Source organism: Microcebus murinus, chromosome 24 (assembly GCF_040939455.1).
Source record: "Microcebus murinus isolate Inina chromosome 24, M.murinus_Inina_mat1.0, whole genome shotgun sequence".
In the NCBI taxonomy this organism is placed as follows: domain Eukaryota; kingdom Metazoa; phylum Chordata; class Mammalia; order Primates; family Cheirogaleidae; genus Microcebus; species Microcebus murinus.
Genome location: NC_134127.1, coordinates 12,485,544 through 12,509,299, shown reverse-complemented (window position 1 = coordinate 12,509,299; position 23,756 = coordinate 12,485,544). Strand labels below are relative to the sequence as shown.

Sequence of the window (23,756 nt, the reverse complement as noted above, 5' to 3'; positions counted from 1 at the left end):
GACTCCTTTTTTTTTCTCTTGTACAAACAGAGTTGGGAGCTGGTTTTAGCTAGCTCTTCCCTCAATGCTCAAGCAACAACTGAAATTACAAACGTGCCTCCAGGTGCTGTCTTCACCACCGATGCATGGAAATGTGGATGTGTTTACACGCAGTCAGAGGCTGGAAGGCAGAACTTGTAGAACAGTGACATTAATATGCAGAAAGGCACCTGGGAGAGTTCCCCAGTCCTGCTTGCTAACGGCATCCCTAGATGTTTAGGACATCCATGAAGATCGCTGCATTTGTTTTAAATTGTCCACAGTTATTAACAAGGTTTTAGAAATTAATTAGTTTGCCAGTGGGAAGATTACCTCTTAGGTAGAAATACAAAGGTCTTGGGGCTATTTCTCTTCCAATAGGTAATGTCTGGCTTTTTGTGGGTGTGTGTTTCGTTTGAAGGAGGAAAGATGGGGTACCTCCTTATTCTCGTTGTGCATTTTTAAAGGAGTGGGAACAAATACTGACTACAGTAGATAGTAGGTGCCGATAAATGTGTTAAAAGAGACCTCAAGGAGCTTAGAACAGCAGAGAGAGTACTGGTTTGGGAGTTGGAACACCTGAGTTCTCTTTTTGCACTGCAATTATCCAGGCCACTAGGAAAGGGGGCTGCTTGCCTCATTCATGGTCTACCTTTCTCCTGGCCCCTAGAGGCTGATCTTTCAAAATGCATCCCACAAGCTCCCCTGCTGTCCCCAGAAGCTTGGAGAGACAGGTAGAAAACAGGCAGAACCATCTCTGGCTATAGAGAACTCGCTGCAGATACCTCACACAGGTGGCCTTCGTTCTGCTGTCCTGGCCCTCGCTTTGGCTTCATCTTCCTTTGTTCTCTTAACCCTGCCCACGCCTTACTAATTGGTGCTCTTAAGGTCAAAGTGGTCGCTTTAAGGTCTTTTCATGTGAAACATCGGGGTGGATTCTGTTTCCAGCCAGCTCTCTGTCTGATATGAATGGTGACCAGCTTTAGCAAACTGGAAATGGGTTTGGAGCAGTGGGCTTGAATTCTAAACCACCGTATTCATTGGATCACAGCAGCTGTGTCTGGATTCTTTCCAGAAGGCTGCTAGGGTGGGAAGAGAAGCAGGGAAGATTGACTGGTACCCACATGCCTGGACCTTAATAGACAGCTGCTCTATCTCATGAGACATGCAGGACCAAGGACACTTCGAGTGAGCCTGGCCACTGTTGCAGAAGTTTATATTCCATTTTACCCACAAAGACGTTAATAATGCACATAGGCACTTGGGTATAAAATTAAAAATTTTTTTAAATGGAGTTTTTTTCTTTTTTTTTTTATTAACAATTTGACAAAAGGGTGAAGAGATTCCAAAACAGGGCAGTGAGGCCAGAGTCCAGGCTTCATTCTGTTGGCAGAACTGTCCTCAGGACCTTGCAGGGAACTGGGAATGTACATAATTACAGGAGAAAACTCGGGAAGACTTGGCAAGGAGGGGAGGCCAGAGGCTTTCATATTTATATATTATATATATATATATATATATATATTACATCTAAGTATGCCAGTCATCTGTACCATTTCCCAGGGAGACACGGATGCTTCCAAGGCAAGGTAGAAGGGGGGCCGGGCAGGGGAGGGGCAGGCCGGGGCTTGGCTCACAGCAGCTGCAGGAGCTTCAGCGACTGGAGCAGGGCTCCGGGCTCCGCGGACGCCAGGTACTGGCAGCAAAGCCAGTCCTCCAGCTCCACGCCCCGCCTGCGGTCCACCGCCTTCTCCGCAAACTTCATCATCACCAGCGCCCGCTTCACGTCGATCCAGTTGTGCAGGGTGCCGCACAGCGCCTCCTCCGAGGCGGCGGGGGGCTCCACCAGCTCGCGCCGGGGCCCCCACAGCAGGCACTGCAGCACGCGCTTGGCCTCGCCGATGCGGATGCGCTTGATGGGGTCGGCCTCGAGCAGCAGGTGCGCCAGCTGCTGCAGGCCCGGCGAGTAGAGCGACAGTGCGGGCAGCGGGGGCAGGTCCTCCTGCCGGTAGTCCCGCTCCCGCAGCCGGGCCCGCACCTCGAACGGGTTGGGCTGGTGCAGCAGCTCGTAGATGAGGATGCCCGTCTGGAACTCGTCGAACTTGCGGTACTGGGAGGCGGACACGATCTCGGGGGCCAGGCGGGCCTGGCTCTTCTGCTGCTGCAGGTTGGGGGTGCCGCCCGGCTTCTGCTTGGCCTTCAGGAAGTTGCTGATGATGAGCCGGGGCAGCTGCTTCTCCCCGGGCACGGCCCCGGCGGGGACGGCGGCAGAGGGGCCCTGGGCCGCGGGGGCGGGCGCCGGAGGGGCATTGGTGGCAGGAGCCGCGGGTGGCGCGCAGTGTACCAGCAGCAGGTTCTCCAGGCACAGGTCGCGGTGGATGATGCCGTGCTCCTTCAGGTGCTCCAGCCCGTTGCAGAGCTGCAGGAGCAGGAAGCACACGCGCCGCTCGTAAGCCTCGGGCTCGGCCTGGTGGCTGGCCGCCGAGTCCCGCACGAAGTCGGAGGCGGTCTGGTGGGGCACCTCCCGGGTGATGACCACCACGCAGTCCTGCTCCTGGGCAGGTGGCTGTGAGGGCGGGGCGGGCGCGGGGTCCTTGGGAGCGTCGGGAGAGTTGAGCATGCTGGAGGGCACCGAGGCGACGAAGTGGCCGCAGTCCTGCTGGATGTTGAAGTGCACGGGCACAGACGGGCTGCAGTAGGAGGCCGTTTTGGGCTCAGGGGTTTTGCAGATCTGTGGGGAAAAAGAAGTGAAGACAAGAGTGGAAACTGTGGTTCTGTCCAATAAATGGTGTGGGAACATGTGGGTCTCCACCCACAAAAAATGGTCTAATCAACACATTAACTGCCATGTGAGTTGTATTTAACTCACGCTAGTTTTGAACCCGGGGCCTTATGAAAGCATATGGAGACTCAATTCTCCGAAGTCAATTCAATGAGTATGTCATGAGTCACATACAACTCAATTGATGTTCAGTGTAAAAATGGATTCCAGCGCCATGTGAGTTGCATATAACTCACAAAGAGAAAACAATAAAAAACAACAAATTTTTCAATCAATTAGGATTGTTTTGTTTTCGAAGTTTTTTTTTCTATTTTCATAATAAAACATTGTGGCCCCCGGGGGTGAAAATTTTCTTTTTTCTAATGTGGCAGTCAATGTGTTAACCCCTTTCCCTACACAAAAATTAACTCAAAGTGGATCACACAGACTTAAGTGTAAGAGTTAAATTATACACATTTTAGAAGAAAAGATAGAAGGCAATCTTTGAGACCTCGGGTTGGGCAAATACCACACCAAAAGCATCAAACATAACAGAAAAAAAATTCAAAAACTTAACTTCAAAATCCAAAACTTTTGTCCTTCTAAGGACATCATTAAGAGACTGGAAAGACAGGTAAGAGATTGGGAGAAAATATTTGCCAAACATATATCCGATATATAGGACTTAGGACTTGCATCTAGAATTTACAAAAAACTCTCACAACTCAATAATACAAAGAGAAACAACCCAATCAAAAAATAGGCAAAACATATGAAAATTTACTCAGAAATCAGCCTCACTCCCATCCCTCTCACCTGGAGCATGAGCGACCTGCCAGCGGATGGGTTTGATTATTGGTCTGCTCCCTTCTTAGGGAATCTCAGGGGCTGGCCCTAAACCTTTAGGATTGGTGGAGTTCTCTTAGGCTGCCCTAGTTTCTAGATCCAGGTACATGAAATGCCTACTAGCTGACATGAACTGCAAGGCTGATTCTTGTGGCGCTATGTGGTAGCCACAGACTTTTCCTCCAAGGTGAGTCACAGTAGCTGAAAGAAAACAGAAAGCTGTTTGGGAAACAGAGAACCCAAAATGCCTGCCCAAAAGCACCCTCTGAATTAAAGATAAGAATAAACAAGATGGACGATCTCAGGCTCCTCTGTAGGAAGAGTGCCTGGGGAATCTACCCAGCTATGTCTTTCTTGACTCTTCTGTCTCTTCTTGCACTAAAGATAGTGCCAGCCATGTAAAGATCCCTGCAACTCTTATCCTCAACCAGCTGCCGCTTAGCTGGAGAGTCTTGAGCCATCATGGCCCTCTGCCAGGCCTCAGTTGCCCTGTAATTAAACTGAAAGGGACTGAAGATGGTTAAGTGACCTCCTCTCTCAAGTGAATATTATACAACCTCACCCATGCATTTGTTATAGAAAGGCAAGGATTGCTGTGTAATCCTGAAAAGAAAGGCATCTCATATCTATCTATAAAAAATATTATCCTGCAACAATCCCAAAATAACCCTTCCATCGGGCTGCTGTTTTGGAATGATTATGAAGCAGAGTTTATGAAGCATCACAATGCTAAAGAGTGATGTTTTTAGAAGTTCTATTGCAAGCACCTTTTCACAGAGATTTATTTATATTGCGGCTATGCAAACCTTCTCAGCATGAAACCTGGCATCTAAGAGTTCAGCCTCTGAGGAAATTCTTTTGAAGCTAATTGGGGGCAGGGGTGGATCACACCTTAATTTAGTAATCTCTTTATTATAGAGGCAGAATGGAAATAAAAGAGAAATACATTTTACCCAGACACTGCTTCCCATTATACAAACAAAAATGATTTTGGAATACATGTCTAAAGGGCATTGTTTCAGGATCTTTCTTATTCTAGCCTACCAAACTGTACTAGGTTTTTAAATGACAGTGTTCACTTATTTAAAAGGTAATTTGGGAGGAGTTCTCAAAAAAAGTGTCTTGCACATAAATACTCAGTGGTTGGCTAGCTACTGTCTGCCCTTTGTGGATGGGGGGAAGGACATCATTGTTACCTTTTCACTCCCAAACAGATACTGGCTCCTAAATGTGTGAGGCACCATGCCAACTATGCAGTTTTCTTACAGCGTTTCATTAAATCTCATTAAACTCCTCTTCAACAAATAGTACTGCAAAAATTGGATAATCATATGCAGAAGAATGAAACTGGACTCCTATCTCTCACTATATACAAAAATCAACTCGAGATGGATTAAACATTTAAACATAAGACCTGAATGAAACTCTAAAACTACTAGAAGAAAACAGGGAACACTTGTCAGGATATTGGTCTAGGCAAAGATTTTATGGCTAAGAATCCAAAAACATAGGAAACAAACCAAAAATAGACAAACAGGACTATATTAAATTAAAAGGCTTCTGCTCAGCAAAAGAAACAATCAACAGAGTGAAGAGACAACCAATTGAATGGGAGAAAATATTTGCAAACTATTAATGTGACAGGGGACTAATATCCAGAATATACAAAGGACTCAACAGTAAATAAATAATCCCATTAAAAATTGGCAAAGACATGAATAGACAATTCCCAAAAGAAGACATAAAAATGGCCAACAGGTATATGAAAAAAAATGCTCAACATCACTAATCATCAGGGAAATGCAAATCAAAACTACAATATCATCTCACCCAAGTTAGAAGAGTATTATTAAAAAAGACAAAAAATGACATGCTGGCAAGAATGCAGAGAAAAGGAAACTCTTATACACTATTGGTGGGAATATAAATCAGTTCAGCCGTTCTGGAAAACAGTATGGAGATTTCTCAAAAAACTAAAAATGGAACTACCATATGATCCAGAAATTCCACTACTGGATATTTATCCAAAGGAAAAGGAATCCATATATCAAAGGGATACCCGAACTCCCATGTTTATTGTAGCACTATTCACAATAGCGAAGATATGAAATCTACCTAAATATCTGTCAATAGATGAAAGGATAAAGAAAATGTGGTATATACACACAATGGAATACTATTTGGCCATAAAAAAGAATGAAATTCTGTCATTTGCAGCAATATGGATGGCATTGGAGGTCATGATGTTAAGTGAAATAAGCCAGGCACAGAAAGGCAAATATTGCACATTCTCATTCATATGTGGGAGCTAAAAAAGTTGGTGACATGGAGGTAGAGAGTAGAATGATAATACCAGGGGTATATGGGTGGGTGAGGATAGGTTGATTAATGGGTACAAACACACAGTTCAATTGAAGGCATAAGTTGTAGTGAACAGTAGCACAGTACGGTGACTATAGTTAACAACAATGTATATTTCAAAATAGAAGAGAGGACTTGAGATGTACCCAACACAGAGAAATGGTAAATACGGAAGGTGATGGGTACCCTAAATACCCTCCCTTGATCACTACACATTCTATGCATGTAACAAAATTTCACATATACCCCGTAAACATAGGCAAATATCATGCATCAAGGAAATAAACAGACTGCAGAAAAGCCTCCTTGCTTCCAGAGTGAGGTCTGAAACAAGATGGGAGAGTGTTGCTTTGTTCCACCTCAGCTGGAAACGTCCACACGGCGATTCAAATTTTTCCCTGCCCTGTGCATGTCTACAAATGAATGGAAAGTGCTGCGAGTGTTAACTTTGGAATCACAAATAAATTTTAGTGGGTCAGTGATTTCACAAATATGGACTCCACGAATAATGAGGATCAACGGTATTTGTCCCAAAGCCTGTTTTCTGCTCTGAATAACAGGGGCAGTGATAGATCTTTCCACACAGGACCACTGTAAGGATCAAATGAAATACAGTAGGGGTGGCTTTCAGCACCAGGCCTAGCCCACGGCGAGCACAATGGGAAAGGTTGCTATAGTGACTGTTCTTGTCATTTCGGCTGTTGCCATATGGTGTTGCAGAGCCATCCAGAGCTGGCTTGCAGGTATTGTACAAATGCAGACAGCTCAGCTGCCGAGGGGGCCTGGGAAGTGTTTTTGAGGCCCCCTCCTTTCTCAGGAGTATCAAAGGCCTGGGTCCAGCAAACACTCTGGGCCCAGAGCTCTGGTCTGAGCTGCTGACATTTTGCACAGAGATGTAAATGAAGGAGCAGAGTAAATGGAAACTGGGCTGGATGCATTTCAAAATCAGTGTGCTGGGCCTCTGGCAAGAAGATACACAGCTTCCTCAGCGCCCTGCAACATAGAGGGCTGTGCAGGGCGCATGTTAACCAACCTCGGGAGCCCTGGGCCTGAGATCATGCCACGGTGCTGCAGGGGGGGGACGGGGCAGACAACGTGGGGAGAGGGGAGGCTTCTTCTCCATCCTCATCTTCTCCACTCCCCCCCTCCTGGCCCCCACCTCCACCCTTGTTTCATTTTCAGGGGTCTTGCACTCAGATTTTGGCTCTCAAACTTTGCACAGACCTTTGGTTCAGCTCAAATTTCAAACTTTTTGCTGAGCCAAGACTCATTCTAAACTTTAGAGCCAGGTCGCATGCACGGGTGAAAATCTGGGCTAAGTCACGTCTGTTAAATACAAAAGGCCCAGTGGCTTAACACAGGTCCTTAATTACTGTACTGGAGTTCTAGATGGCTGAGAAATAAAACAGCTTTGAAAATGCACATGCAGCTAATGATTTTTTCCCCCCTCCTGCCACGTATTCATGCAGTCGGGGTACAAGAGCCAGCTTCATCACCTCACTGCTGCAGGGCACTGAGCCCACGACTTGAAGGTTCCAGCATCAGTGGCGAGCAGGTGTGAGCCTGCTATTGTTAACTGGGACTTCCACGGCCAAGGCTACGTCTCATTGCAGTGCCCGCTCCCTGTTTAACATGCGCAGATGAAATGAGCTCAGCCTGAGACAGGGGCCGGCTGGCTGGGAAGGAGACCCACTTCCCCTCCTGCAGACTCCCAGATGACTGTATTCCGTCTAGACCCGAGCCCTAATGAAGTGGAACAGCTGCACGTGCGAAATGATGCTCGCCTGCCCCTCACCCCCCACGCCCAATTACCAGGCCGGGCACATTTGCAAATTGATATTGTTGTTCCTGGTAATCTTGTTCCAAGAATTATCATACTCTGCATATTTGATGCTGTTTTCCAAATTTCCTTTTGCACTTGGTACAGAGATGGTCCTTGAGCTACCAAGTCTCCAGGAAAGTGTGATGGGAAAGGCCTGGGACTATCTTCTTCAGAGGACCAAGGCTTATCTTCTGGTTTTGTGCAGCTTAGATTTCTAATGAAATAAGTGGCAATGCTTATTCTTAACATCCTCTGGGAAAGCCGAATTTCTTCTGCATTGTTTAGTGGAGAATATGGCTAATTCTACATTATTTATATGAAGCCCTGGAGTCTAAGCTGCACAGCACCATCACTTATGGATATATTTAAAAAAAACAAAAAACTTTTTGCCCCAAGGTTTGGATTCAGGGGCAGAACCAGGTACCTTGTGCCAGGAGACTCCATCCCTTACTTCTTGTAGTGGAGTCACCTCACTTTCTATCCCATGGGCAAGAGGGATTAAGCCTTTTTCATCAGGCTGTTTTCTTCTCAAAATGCAGAGGTGAGCTGCCTCTTGTTACAGAATGAGTCCCCAGGTGCAGCCCTGGTAGACAAGGTGAGAGTGACCGATGACCTGAACACAGGAAAGGTCCAAGGTAGAAGACGGATGATCCACAGATCACATGCTCAGGTTCGCTGGGGTTAGTGAAAGCCATGAACTTCCTAAACACCCTTCCATCCCCTTGGCTTGCAAGGAATTCAAATGTAAGTCCCTTTCCTTGGATGACAACAGAACCTGGATCTGAGCCCACAGTGACAAGCCCAGGACAATCATGTTCGGCTCAGACAGGGTCCAGTCACCTTTTCCTCTCCTGGATACAGCACCATCCTAAGAGGAAGAGAAACTCTGGGATTCTTTTTCTTTGAATTTTGGTCGGGGGAGTGGCAGGGAAGTATAGTTCCCTAAGAAAGTAGCTTCTGGGTTTAGATAATAAAGCACCAGTGCAGTTCAAGAAATAATACCACAGAATCTCATTCGAGACATCTGTGTGTTCTCCATCCAGTGCCTGCCATCTTGGCCATAATCCCCCATCCTTTGGGCCCTTGATTTCTGTATAATAAACTGGATCTTCCTAGTAGCCACTTCTCCAGCTTTTTCACAGGAAGGCAGCCAGTAATCGTATATAGCCCCTTGAACGTATCAACTACGGGTTCCCGATCTCTAATTTATGGTGGTGTCACAAATTTCTTAAGAGAAAAATCTCAAAATAAAATTCACTGCAATTTCCTTGGCTAATAATCACGCTATTTTTAAAATTTTTTCTGGTGGCCAGATGCGGTAGTTCACACCTGTCATCCTAGTACTTTGGGAGGCCAAGGCAGGAGGATCGCATGAGTTCGGGAGTTCGAGGCTGCAGTGAGCTATGATTGTGCCACTGCACTCCAGCCTGGACAAAGTGAGATCTTATCTCAACAACAAAACAAAATAAAAAATCTAGTGGGTAAGTAAGCTATTTCAAGTTAGTAGGCCATTTCAAGTTAGTTCACTATTTGCATTTTTCTAACTGGAAAGAAAGGAATGTCTTGGAACAGGTGATGGGAAAAGAGAGCTCAGAGTCCCGTTTCTCACTCCCCACAAAAGCCTGCATTTATAGAAGGCCATCGACCCACCAGGTATTCAATAAACACCTAAGGAAGACGAGAAAACAGGCCATAAGGAAGACCTGGAGTCCATGGTATAGACCACAATGTTTCAAATGGGTGTAGACAGTTCCATTAGCTCTTGTGGGGCTGCACTCTGAGAGAGCAATGAGGTGGGATAGCAACAGCCCTGATCCAGCATCAGAGGTTAAAAGCCTGTGTTACCTTGGGTTAGTCACTTAATTCTCTGAATTTTATTTACCTTAAGTGAGAGGATCTTAGCTTAAGCTTTGGAGACAGACAAACCAGGGTTCAAATCCATTTCGGCCATGGATGAAGTGTGCAACTTACTTAATCATTAAGTGAACTAGCTGTGGGCACCTTAATCACTTTGAGCCGCAGATTCCCTATCTGTAAAATCTACCTATTCTACAGAATTACTGTCAGGATTACAGGCAATGTGGCTGATACACCTAGCCAAGAGTCTAGCTGTATAGTGAATGTTCAATAAATGTTATTATTACTCCTATTGTTCAAGACAATGCCTAGGTCTAATGCTGCTTCTGGCCCTAACATTGGAAAAACAATATCTCAATTGTGCATCGCCCTCACTAGATTATAAGCCCCATAAGGAACCTGTATTCATCCCTGTGTACTGAGATCATGGCAAAATCCCTGGCATATAGTAGGCACTCAATAAAAACCTGCTAAACAGATGAACGAACTCCGTTGCACTAAAAGGCAACTGTCTTCTTAATCCAACTAGATCACACAGGTTCATTCCTGACAGCACAGAATGCGTCTTATATTCATCTACAATTCTCACTGTACCATGTCCTGGGCCAGACGGAGAGTGCGACCACTGAGCGCTAAGTGACAAAAGGACTCTTGGGAATCGAGCCTTTCCCTAAAGCCCAGAGAGGCGAAATGACTTGCTCGAGCCATGATTCTGCCCGAGCCAGGAGCAGCCAGAGCTGCTGCGGCCCGGAAGGAGGAGGGCGGTACCTACTTTCACAGCATAGGCGCTGCCGGGGTCCTCGGAGCAGGTGGCACAGTAATAAATGGCATCCCCCGAGTCACAGCAGGGCTTGTTACAAGTCAGCTTGAAGAGCGACCAGTTGTTCTCGTTGAAGTGGAGCTCCTTCTTCTGGCCGCCCATGAAGAGGTCCTCGCACTTGGCCACGAGGCGGGCCAGGGACTGGGTGTAGAGGCCCCCCAGCTTGGCGTAGGTCCCCTCCTTGCTGCTGATGCTGCTCAGGAGGCTGTGGAGCTGCAGCTGGGCGCTGCCGGACGAGGCCTGGCTGGACACGCTCAGCTGGGAGGACGAGGCGGAGGCGGCCCCTCTGCACTGCGGCCCGGGACTCCCACCGCCGCTTCTGTTGCCCGCCGGCCCGGGCACGGGCACCCAGGGGCCGTTGCCCTTGAAAGCTCTCTCCAGGGGCTCAGAAGAGGAGAAGCCGTGACGGTGGCGGTTCCCCGGGTTCAAGGAATAGCTAAAGTGAGACTCATCGTGGACGTTGGTTTCCGAGTGGCTTAGGTTCAACTTGGGGCTTGCTGTCCGGGGCTTGGGGGAGCCCTGGGTCCAGAAAAAGCCATCGGGGGAGGAGGCTGCCCGGCTCACTATCTTTTTCTGGGGGAGCGGAGGGGGCTGCAGGGACCCGCTGGGGGACACATCCTCGGTGGAGCCCGAAGGGAATGGCACGGGAGCAAAGAGCTTCTTCCCGCTGATGGTGGGCGAGTGAGCCGCCTCATACGACGGACCTGAAAGGAGAAACACACACCATCAGGCCAAGGCCAAGGCCACTTGGTTCCAGGGGCCTGCAGCTTTTAAAAATTTTTTTCAGTCAAAGCAATTAATTTTATTTCACTTGTTTTCTATTTCTTGAATAGACAATATATGCACAGTGGACAAAAATCAAAATGAAAAATGGTATGCATTGACAAGTCTTCCTCCTTACCCTGTCCCTGCTTAGCACCCAGCTCCCCTCATCAGAGAAAACCACTGACAGAAGTTTGTCACGCATTCTTCCAACAATGCAAACAAATGTGCGCGCACACGCATTTACGCGAGACACAGCAAACAGTGCCCACTGATTGGAGTGCTGCTTTTCTTTCGCATCTTGGAGAGGGTTCACATTAGATGCACAGATCTATCTAATCCTTTTAAACAACCATACCATCATAGATCGTCATATGTAGTATCATAATTTATCAAACCAGTCCCCCTGGGTGGTCACTTATATTTTTTCAAATATTTTACAGAGCTGCCACAGCAAAAACAAACTTGAACTGGATTGTTAAAAAATGTCAGATTTCTGGAAGGTATACCAGTCAACCTGTAGTCAAATTCTTCCTTTTTCAGTGTGAAGTTCTTTGCATTTTCACAAACACCCTGCTGGCTTAGTGGGCAGGTGCCCTGCATTTTAGAAGGATGGAAAATGTGATTTTATAAATGAGGAAACAGATCTTAAAGGAAAGTAAGTCTTTTCAAGGGATCACAGTTCCCAGCGTGGAGCACAGGGATACTCAACCGGATTGGGGGCGGGGGTGGGGTGGGGGGGAGGTTCAAGCAGGACCTCAGGTGTCCACAGAGCACGGGGACATTCAGAAAACCTGTCCCCAGGCAGCACCTGAGACGGGGAGAGGAGGGCCAGCTCTTACAAGGTAAGGCTGGACCTCATTTTTCTCTTCAATGTATAAAATGGCGGCTTCACAGTGAGACAAGGGTTTAAGTAAAAAATACATAGTAAAGAGAGAGGTACAATTGGACAGAGAAAAAAGCAGATTGAAATAATACTCATTTCCTTCCTTCTAAGAACTGACTCTCAGATGGATCTATTTGAATAACAGCTTTTAGGGGAATAAAAGAAACATTAACCATATCCATAGGTTGGGAAATATATCCTATCATCCTGAAGGGTAAGATGTGAAAGAAATATGGGTCTTAGATTCAAGGAAAAGGGGACTTAGGATGTGCCCTCCTCACTGAGTTCCCCGTGCCATGTCACCTTAGGGCAGAGCATATAGTGTCTCTCTGCACCTCTGCCCGTCTCCACAGTGGGACTGGAATGAAAAAGGCACAATGCACACAGAGGGTGGATGGCCACATCCTTGGGCAGGGCGGGCGCTCATACTAATGCCCCAGCCACACTGACTGGGACAGCACCAGTGGGTGACCACAGGGGCCTCCTGCCTAGTACAACCTCGAATGCAAAGCTCTTGGAACCATGAAGTTGGAGCATGCAGCGTGTTGGACACAGGATCTGAGAACCAACGGGATCGTGCAAACAGCAGCCCCCAGGCAGCCGAGCACGGCTGTCGGACCCCGCACCAACCCCATCCTGGACTCTCCCCAGGCCCAGGAGGCAGCTCGATGCTTCTCACGCCCCCTTGCCCTCTTTCCTGTCTGCAGTAGCAATCCCTTTTTCTTCCCAGTGTTTTATCAAGATCACAGTTACCCTTCCCACTTTACCCGGCTTTGTTAATGACAGGCAGGGCTCCTGCCGGCAAGGCGGAATGAGTGATTTATACCCCTTCCAGGAGGGCTCAGGTTAATAATAAATGGAGCAGCAGTGGCGCAGTTGGGACCAGCCAGCTGTACACGCCCATGGATTTTCTCCCCAGTAGTCAGAGTGGAGGCTGCATGAGCAGTAGCCAGCCACAGGGGGGTGGGGGTGGGGGCTCCGGCCCAGCAGGCTCTGAAACCCTGCAGTCCATGGGTCTGCCCAACCCACGCTCTGCACCAAAGCCACAGGCGGAGGCTAAAAAAGGGAAGGTGAAACCACCTATCTACCTAGGAGGCTCTCAAAGGACAGAAAATCTGAGCTACCAAAACCCCAGCCTGATGAGTAAGAGGGCTGGCCAGCAGGGAGCACACCTGCATTTCCTGACCTTTCTGCACCACCAGGTGTCTAATCCTCAATTTATCATCAACACAGGGTTGGGGTTGCAGATGGGGTGTGATCGGATGCCTGGTGCATGCTTTCATTTGCGTGGCAGTGACAGGGACAGCCAGGGAGGTTTCTAACAAATCAGTTTCTTGGCTAGTCCCTTCTTTAAGCCTTAGGCTATTTTCCCATCTTTATTGGTTTCATCTTCCTTGTCTTTGCTTCTACGGAATGAAACCTTCACTAGCTGTTGGCCTCACCCAGCTGGGTTTCCTTGTTTAAAAGTGACCGATTGCATCACTGGGAAGGCCCCTCCTAGCACTAATAGTCTATCATTTCAGCCACTCTCTCCATTTTCAGCCTTTCCAAACATGCATTTCATCTCAAAGCTGCCCCTGAAAGCAAACGCCTCCAGGCAGATGGTTATCTTGCTGCAAAAGCTCCTCTCCCTAGCTTGCACGGGCCACAGCTGGTAAACTTTGCAATCTTTAGGAATAAGCAGGAATCTCTAAAAAATAAAAATAATAATCTGTAACATTGCTTATTCCCTAGATTACCAACGAGAATCAAGAGGTTGTGCTTTAGACTGTATGGTAGGACCCAGCACAGAGACGTGTCTTCAGGCAGCCGAGAGGAAGTGGTTTTCTCCTATACCCTATGCTGTGTCCTCTTGCTTTCCCGTGGGAGCTTTGTTAGTCAGCGACTTGGATCAGATCTATACCCCGCAACTGCTTGGGTAAATCTGGCAGGGGATATTAGTAATCCAGAGGAAGGCATGGCTCCAGGGATTAGCACATGGGCTAGTTATTTATTTAGTTATTTTTTAGAGATGGGATCTCACTCTGTTGTCCAGGCTGGAGTGCAGTGGTGCGATCATAGCTCACAGCAGCCTCAACCTCCTGGGCTCAAGTGATCCTCCTGCCTCAGCCTCCAGAGTAGCTGGGACTAGAGGCTCACGCCACCACACCTGGCTCATTGTTTTTATAATTTGTAGAAGTAGGGTCTCACTATGTTGCTCAAGACGGTCTCAAACTTCTGGCTTCAAGCGCGATCCTTCCACTTGGATGTCTCACGGTGCTGGAATTATAGGCATGAGCCCCTGCACCCGGCCACGTTCATTTTTCTTTATTTCTTAGATGCTGTGAGTTTGTTACCCAACAATCCATAATACACGTACTCATCAGAGAATGGCAGTGCATAAACAAACGCTCCTTAACCATGAACTTGCCCTGCAGAAGTAAAGGCCTGTAGTTTCACAAACCTTACCAGGTGAAGTGAGTGAGACTCACCTGAAATGCGGACTTTACATGGATAACTAGGCACTGGGTACACATATTATGATTTTTGCATTCAGAAAAAAAAATGTGCCTGGTTGTGTGACACCACCTTCTGACCCTGCAGCTCCTTAAAGCTCTCTAGATGGGGAAGCACAGCTGGCGAAAGGCCATAATTCACTCTGGCAGCCCCCCAGGTCCCTCGGAATCCTATAGCTTCTCAGCTGTTAATGTTCTCAGGGCCACTTTGAAATAGATGCTAACCTATGGCCCTTCTAGATGTAACTGATTTCTCTACCACACGGTAAGCAGTTGCTGTCTTATAGAGGATCAGTGGGTACTTCCAAAGGCCCACTCTGGCTCTGTCATTTTCTTGACTCAACTTAGGGAACCACCTCTTCCTAAACATAGCAACTAAATTCTTACTATTCGTAGCAGCTGCCACACTCTGGATTTAGAAGAGAATACAAATATGCCTTGCCACCTAAAATAGTTCAAAATGCACAAGGCAAACCACTGGTTCAGAAAAAAAAAATCTGCCTAAGAACTCCTGAACAACTTTGGTCAACAGCCCATGTTCTCAGGACTCCAATCCAAGGGGACATGAGACTAATTCAAATACATCCTGGTTTTATTCTGGAATTAGATGGCTGTTTCCAAAGTCTGGCTTACAATTAAGGGTATAAAAGGAGTAGGAGTGGAAAACACTTTTCTGGGAACTCTGCCTACGTTTTAGTTATATTAGTGATAGGTTTTCAGTAATTTTGCACACTAGTTGGGCCAGAGGGCTCTGAACCCCAGTTCCTAAGTTTTCCTTCTAATTTCTAATTCTGCATATAAAGGAAGTTTCCGACTCTCCATTAGAACACCCTGCATCCCTTCAGTGTGTCTAGTGGGAAGCCACACATCACATAAGACACATCGATGGGATCATAAAAAGACCTAGGGGAAGGTATACTAGATTGGTGTCAATTCTATTTTAAAAAGCAGAGATGAGAAATCAAGATTTCAATGGTGGGAAAGAACAGCTTACCCCCTCTGCAGAAATGCAGGCCAAAAGTTCAAATGTGGTACTGTGAGGTTTTCTTTATTATAGAGCCCTCTCTTCTTGCTGGGTTTTAATAGGTACTTTCATTGTTCTCTGCAGCCAAAATGAGAGCCGGGCTTACAGAGGAAGTGGTCAGTCCTGTTTGGGTTCTCTCTGTGCACGGCTCTGCTATCTGAATGCGGCTGGGGCAGAGAGCAAAGGGCAGAGTCCCAGCGAAGTTTGCCCAAGCTCTTTCTTAGCTTGTGTACCTGACTGTTCTCCAACTTCGAGTAAGGAAAAGTGAATGGAATTTTTTTTTGTTGGAAAAACTTGGAGTATTCTATGGATTTTTTTTTAAAATGAGGATAATAGATTGTATAGCTGGAAATGGCTATATAGATTTATCCATTCATTCAGCCACTATTTCTTGAGCACCTACTAAGTGCAAAACACAGGGGACAAAGCAGTTGGAGAAAACCTTGCCCATTCCCTGTGGCCTAGTTCAATTCCTTCATGTTAGAGGTGAGAAAACTAAAGCCATCTTCGCAGGCACCTTGCCCATGTCATGCAGGAAGTGGCACTCATGTAGGTTTCTGCCAATCCTTTGATGGGTGGGGACACAGGGATGCTCTAGCTTTACATGAAACTTTTTCCTTCCAAGGGAAATTGTGCAACCTCTTGTTTGGTTCTACAGTCGGAAGAGAGTCAACATTAAATAAAGATTTTTTTTTTTTAAAGCAAAGCATTCCTTCAAAAGGAGCCTTTGCTTTTTTTAAGAAGATAAACGTGGTCTGAAACTGGAAGCAGGTTATTAGCATTTTCCAACGGGATGAAAAATGTAGCATTTGTGAGGAGTCTGTCCAGACCACTTAATCATCCCAGGAAACAATAATGAAGACATGAATGTGATTACATGCAAAAGAAGAGAAGCCCTGTCTCAGGTTGGAAAAAAGGCTCTAGACATCTTGTAGGCCATGCCGACAGCCCAAGTGTGGTTCTGGAATTGTGATCTTTCGATTTCCTGATATAACATAATCTTTAAGGGTTTTCTTCCAAGTTAGTAAAATTAAAAGTTCAATATGCTGGTTTTGGGTTTTGTTTTTTTGAGACAGGGTCTCACTCTGTCACCTGAGGTAGGTTGTCATGGCATCAGCCTAGCTCAGAGCAACCTCAAACTTCTGGGCTCAAGCAATCCTACTGCCTCAGCCTCCCAAGTAGCTGGGACTGCAGGCATATGCTACCACACCTGGATAATTTTTTCTATTTTTAGTTGCCCGGCTAACTTTTTAGAATGAGGCAGGGTCTCATTTTGCTCAGGCTGGTCTCCAACTCCTGACCTCAAGTGATCTTCTTGCCTTGGCCTTCCAAGAGTGCTAGGATTACAGGCGTGAGCCACCGCCCGGCCTCCATATGCTGTTGACGGAAGCTCTTAGCTGCCACCTGCTATGCTAGCTACTTTATTTCTTTATCTTCCCATCGCCTGTCTCTTCCCACCAGAATGCAGGCCCCCTGAAAGAAGGGACTAGGAGTTTGTTTCCACTGCTGGGTCTTCAGCATCTAGAATTGCACTCAGCATAGAGTTTGCATTCAACAAATATCTATCAAATGAATGATTGAACTAACACACACACACACATATATATATAAACTGCCTGGCATTATTGTTAAGCAAAACAAGCTTACTACTGTCAAAGTATTTAGCTAACTTTCTGTACCTCTGGTTTGCTAGCTATAAAAATGAGAATACTGGGGGATGGTCATGCTGGAAACTCAGACTTGTGGGGGCAGGGAGGGAAAGGGCATTTATTGAAACCTTAAAATCTGTACCTCCTATAATATGCCGAAATAAAAAAAAATGAGAATAACTACACTGCCTTGGTACAGACATTCTCATGAGTTTATACCTGTATACACTGTATTGTTAGACTTCTTATCTACTGCTGGTGCTGATGGTTTCAGTTCAACAGAGAACTCTCTAATCTCCTCTAATCCCCTGCATTCAAAAATGTTTGTTGAATTGCTGAACTGAATTTTAATGTTATCCTAAATCAAAGAGGGACATGATCTCCATGCGACATTAGGTTTGCATATTTAGAAGGAACCGCTTAAAGCACAAGAGTGTTCTGATGACATTTCTGATGATCATTCCACCGATCATTTCCCTCTTATATGCAACCAGCCATTCCCTGCAGACAACCTTCCCTTGGCAGCCTTCATGGATCTGTCCTGACACATGCAGTCTGTCCTTCCCCAACTAAGCACAAACCAAACAACTGCTTAGACAAATTTTTCCTTCCATTGAGTTGACTCACTGTGCAACTGAACTGCCCACATGGACAAATGCAAGAACAAATGTGCTGAGAGAAATCTGAAATTTGATACAAGTATAAAGAGGTGAAATTAATATTGCTACAAAAATGACATTTGGTCACCATAACATTTTAGAATTAACTCCTGTTTTTAAATATGGAACAAAGCTATATATCTCAATTATGTTTTTTTTTTATATAAAATGGAAATCTTTACTTTGTGCCATAAAACCTGAATAATAGTAGATCACTCACTTTAACCATTAACCCTGATAAATTTCCAAGAAGTTTACACAAAGTTCTTTTATGCCATGTCCTGGAGTGACTTTTTCCTCAATTCACGCAGGGATGCATAAAGTCAATAAAATGCATTATTTCCATCAGTATCTTTTGACTTTACGTATAATTTTAGAGAGGCAGGCACTATGTGCAAGTTTCAAAGAACTTTGGCTTGAACAGATTCTACTTCTCATCTGATCCAGTGTCTCAATTTTAGTACTTGAGCCCACATAGTAACTAAAGTCATGAATGGGTAAATATTTCAGCTACAAGATAAAAGACAGTAAGGACGCATGGGACTGAAAGATAATTGTTCAATAACAAATTGAAAAGCAAGCTGCCCTGGTAAATGATGAGAAGCTGAAAGACTTCTCACATATGACCAGTGGCTTGTATATATTCCATATTAATGTTTGAGACGTTAAAAAGGGGAGGGAGAGAGAGAGAGAAAGAGACAGAGAGAGAATGAATGAATATGCCCCTTTGGTTTCTTGCCAGTTTCAAAACATGGTTCCAGGTACAGAGCCACACCCAGGAGCAACAGATAAAAGTGGCTGTCTCGAAGAGGCCAGAGTCCAGTGACAAGGTACATAATCTTCTTGTTGATCTAGGGATCCAAATTTTGAAGTGCATTTCCACTGAATAACTGGCTTGTGATAAAGGAATACCATGAAAATATATTCTCTTTAATTCATGCTACTGAGAAACTAACAGAAATGTCTGAATTAGGTACCCATGCTGTAGTCACAAACCTCCCGTGGCTCCCTGTCTCTCACCTCCACAGATTGCTGTGTAGGGCCTAGTGCAATCTAGCCCCACCAACCTCATGTCCCCCTTCCTGTCCCCCTTCCCCTCACCTGAAGCATGTCAGGCTGGTCTCATCCTTTTCCAGGTGTGTACTGCCATCCTTGTCCCTGTTTTATTATTAATATTTCCTTAACCTGGAAAGCCCTCTCCTCCTCACCCCTACCTCCCAGTTCTAACCACGCTTCAGACATGAGCTGAAGTCCCACCTTCTCAAAAAGCCCTCCCTGAAGCCCCCACCCCCAACGCCAATAGGTCTTCATTGATTCTCTGTCTTCTGGAACCCTTTAGAAAGGCGTAGAAGCACTCATGTTCTGGGCAGCCCAATTTCCTACCGTATCCCATCTACCCACGTGTCATGTGTTTTAACTCCTTTTTCCTAGCTCGTCCTTAAGAGCCCTGAAACCAGATGTCGTAATTTACTGGTTCAGAGAAGCAAAGTGTTGAAGCAATGAAGTCTAGTTCTCATAATACCTGCTGGCTGGTGGCTGATGGAAGGGTCCATTATAGATCATTTTCTTAGAACCGGTCACAGTCCCCAAGAGACCGGACAGACCTGACCAGCACAGGGTCTAATGGCTGAGATGTCCAGCCCTCTATGGAACAATTTGCCTCATTGAATTTTTTGCACAATGGAATGGGAAAAGGAAGAAGATAGCAGCCTAGAAAAATCTGCAGAAAAAGAAAATCCTTTTTTGCTACATTCCTCCCAATCAAGGCTAAGATATTTCCTGTTTTTATGCACCAGCTATCGGAGCTTTCCCATTGGAACTCGCCACAGACTGACTTACAACACATGCTTTTTCCTTAGCCACTACCTATCTTTTAGATAGACAAATGTTGCTAACAGTAAATTTATGATGAAAGCCTCTACTGCAGAATTACCTACTGAGAAGAAATACTTCCATAGGAAGGAGAAAGGAAGTCATGCCAGCACGTGTCTAAACCTTACACACAAAAACATCCCAACATTTTTTATTTTATTTTATTTTTTTTTGAGACAGAGTCTCGCTTTGTTGCCCAGGCTAGAGTGAGTGCCATGGCGTCAGCCTAGCTCACAGCAACCTCAAACTCCTGGGCTCAAGCAATCCTCCTGCCTCAGCCTCCCAAGTAGCTGGGACTACAGGCATTCGCCACCATGCCCGGCTAATTTTTTGTATATATATTTTTAGTTGGCCAATTAATTTCTTTCTATTTATAGTAGAGACGGGGTCTTGCTCTTGCTCAGGCTGGTTTCGAACTCCTGACCTCGAGCAATCCGCCCGCCTCGGCCTCCCAGAGAGCTAGGATTACAGGCGTGAGCCACCGCGCCCGGCCTCATTTTTTATTTTTATTTTTGGTTATTATTCCCTAATGCACTTTGAAATACAACTCTTCAAATTTGAACCCTCAAATATAAAGTCATTTTATCTAACTTCTTCTGAACTTGTGATCTTACAGCTATTGGATAAATCCACTGCAGCCTGTATCACAATAATCACAGTGTATCGTGAAAGCTTGTGCTCAATTTTCATTCTTTCTGTATGAAATATAACAAGAACCTTAACAGTCAAGTGAATTCTGTGCTACCCTGGGAGAAGTTCTCTCTGGAAGAAAGAACATCGGAGAGACTCACAGGAGGGGACACGCACATGCCCCAAGAATGTTGAAAGGGTGAGAGGGTTTAAATGCCACCGATCCAGGCCACAGGGACAGACAAACAAAAGTTCCTTTACAGGGACATGCCAATCAAGATGTACCCATATATTGCGACTTAGAGCTGGCTTCCAAAAGTGGGATGGATGGTGGCCTAATGAAGCCTCCATGTTTTCATTCAACATTTATGTAAACACCCGCTGTGCGCAAGTAAGTGTGTGTGTGTGAGAGACAGAGATTGGCAGAGGGTGACTTGTGTCTAGTAGGCATCCAACCCCCTTAGAACTAACCCTGAGGATAAAAATGGAGAACAGAACTATACATAGATGGTTACCCAGGGAATCAAGAGCCTTTCAATATCTTTCATCCTCATCTTCCTCCCACCTTGCTGCCATGCTACTGTGCTTATAATCGGCGAGGGCACCTCGGATGAGGTGGCTTGTCACATACTCAGTAGGGAATTAACTTCCACTACTCCCTGGGAAAGTCATGCTTCCACGGAGAAAGCAGGACGGAGACAGCAGGCTTTGCACAGCCCTTCCAAATCCCAGCAACCAACCCAGGACTGGCCTTGCAGGTCCCCGGGACCCTAAGCCTCTGTGTTAAGGTCAAGTGTGTTACCTCCATCACTGCAGGTCCTGGAGTCTGAGGCCAGGCTGTCTGTGGAGCCGGTGGTGAAGCTGACGTGGGCACCCCTGAAGGATGGGCTGAGGCTCTCTGCGGAGCCCTGGCTTACTTTCTCCAAATCAGAGCTGCTCTTGTTCATTTTTAAAAGGTGCCTGGAAAAGGTAGGAACAAACAAGAAAAGCAATTCATTTGGTTTCCATTCAGAAACCAGGCTGATGGATCATGAACCTACTGGGCTCTTGAAACCTAGCCAATGTCAGCAAGTTTAAAATCAAATATTCTGGGGGGAGAGAATAGAGGCTCTTCTGAATTATGCACATGAGTGGTAGGAGACTTCTCGAGAGTGGTTAGGAGAAGTGAGCCTATTCAATTTAGACAAGCACCCCAATCCTGACTTGGAAAGAACTGCCTTCATGTTCTGACCCTATATACCAAAATATTTATGTCATCTATTATATCCTGTGTAACATCTCTACAAAGAAAAATCAAAACATTATCATACAAGACAATGTGTAGAGATATACAGAGGTTGGGTAGTTTTGCGAGATCCTAAGACAAGACAAGAGCATTGCAAACTAGGCCTAAAAATGTGGGATTTCTTTTCTTTTCTTTCTTTTTTTTTTTTTTTTTTTTTTTGCCTGGTACTCTTTTGCCATAGTTTCAAAGGGTCTAGGTTGTTCCTTGGAATGAAGGAAAACTTTATTTAAATTTTACCCAGACTTCCAGGGAAATGCTTAGATAGAATCAAGTTGACATAACCCTTGTTCCAGAACTGTGGAATCTGCCCTTTGGTTTTCTATGAAATCTTTTGTTGTATCTCTAAGGCAGCATTACCAACATATGAGGGACAGGAATACCAACTCCATGAAAAAAGAACTCACCTTGGAGAAAATAGTTCCATTATTAGGTAGAGTGTTTAGCTTATTGATTTCTCCTTACCCCTTTCCAAGGATCACATGAATATTCACTTCTAACCTGACATTTTCACCATGAAGAGAGATAGATCACGATCAATCCAGCTCTTTCCCTGCTGGTGGTAACCCACATTTGTCCAAACTGATATTTCCTGATGACATTCCTGTTCTTGCTATAGCAGATCTATATCCCACCATCTGCTATAGGAAATACACAATACAGTATTGATTTGCCATCAGAACTGCCTTATTTAATGCATATGACCTTACAGTTAAGATTTGATCCATTGTTCTTTGTGTTCAACATTGCCAGGCCCTGTGTTAGTTTTCATAGTCACTGGAATCCCTTATTTATTAACAGAAAAGTTTAGAGACAATTTGTTTGCTGCCAGGAAAAGGGCTCTTTAGAAAATACATCCCTCTCCCCGCTCCCAAACCTTAGAATCACATTTTTAAAATGTTTTAAAGCTGTCAAATGTAAGTGTGACAGTTCCCGCGATGTAATCCAATTGTAGTCTTTGTATTTCAGTATCGCTGTTGGGATCTTGGAAATATCCAATCCTTAGGGAAAGCTATGACAGATGATCTTTATTTAACCCTCTGGCAAAATACAATCATAGAACATTTCATACAATATTTTTATCCCCATTGGATCCATCACTAATGGTTTTCTTAGAGGAAGCCAGAGTATGAAATCACGAATAATGACAACTCTTCAGTGTAGGACAGAAGCCAGTTCTGTGGCAAGCTCTGCCGACTCCAAAGGGGTCTCTAGAGTTTCTCACTCTTCAGGCCCAGAAACTCAGCAAAGGAAAAACTCTAGCATCATGGCTAGTGAGCTGGCACAGTTCCCCATTCAACAAACTTAAAAAAACAAAAGCAAGAAAACAATGAATGAAATGTATATAAATATAAAAAATAAAAAAAATACATAAATATGTGTATATGTGAGTAGCATATATATATCATATACATATGTATACACACACAATTATTTAAAGTAACAGAGAAGCTTGAAAGAAAGAACAATTCTCAGGTGCCAAATACACAGAGGAAATTCAGTATCAGAACAGTAAAAGGAATGCATCAATACTAAGCATGTAATTGGTGTAGGTTTTGGTAGATGCTCTTTATCAGGTTAAACAAGTTTGTTTCTATACCAAGTTTTCTAAGAGTTTTGTATTTTTAAATCATTTACAGTTTTTAGATTTTCTCAAATGCTTTTTCTATATTTATGGGAAAAATCATATCATTTTTTTCCTTTATTCTGTTAATGTGATGAGTTATGTTAATGACTTTTCTTAAATTAAACCATGCTTGCACACTTTACTTTGCATATACTTATTTTTACTACACATTGCTAGATTCATTTTTACTAATGTTTAATTTCGGATTTTTACATTTATATTCAAATAGAGGCTGGCCCATAATTTTTCTTTCTTGTCCCGTCCTTGTCCAGTTTTGACATAAAGGTTAACTTAGAATCACAAAATGAACTGATTAACTTTCTCTCTTTTTCAGTTATCTCATGCAGTTTTTACAAGATAAGCATGCTGTGTTCCCTGAAAGATT

At 44.9% G+C, this 23,756-nt stretch overlaps 1 protein-coding gene across 1 annotated transcript in view; it reads right to left on the bottom strand.

The window, feature by feature from the left end:
* Positions 1-1,028: 1,028 nt before the first annotated feature.
* The window catches only part of PRAG1 (PEAK1 related, kinase-activating pseudokinase 1), a 51,026-nt gene continuing 28,298 nt past the window's right edge, over positions 1,029-23,756 (bottom strand). The window contains exons 4-6 of the mRNA XM_012739792.2: positions 21,265-21,422; positions 10,438-11,189; positions 1,029-2,749 (exon numbers count right to left, since the gene is read on the bottom strand). Of these exons, the coding sequence (XP_012595246.2) occupies positions 1,652-2,749; positions 10,438-11,189; positions 21,265-21,422 (2,008 nt within the window). The 3' untranslated portion in view covers positions 1,029-1,651. The remainder of the gene's footprint in view (positions 2,750-10,437; positions 11,190-21,264; positions 21,423-23,756) is intronic.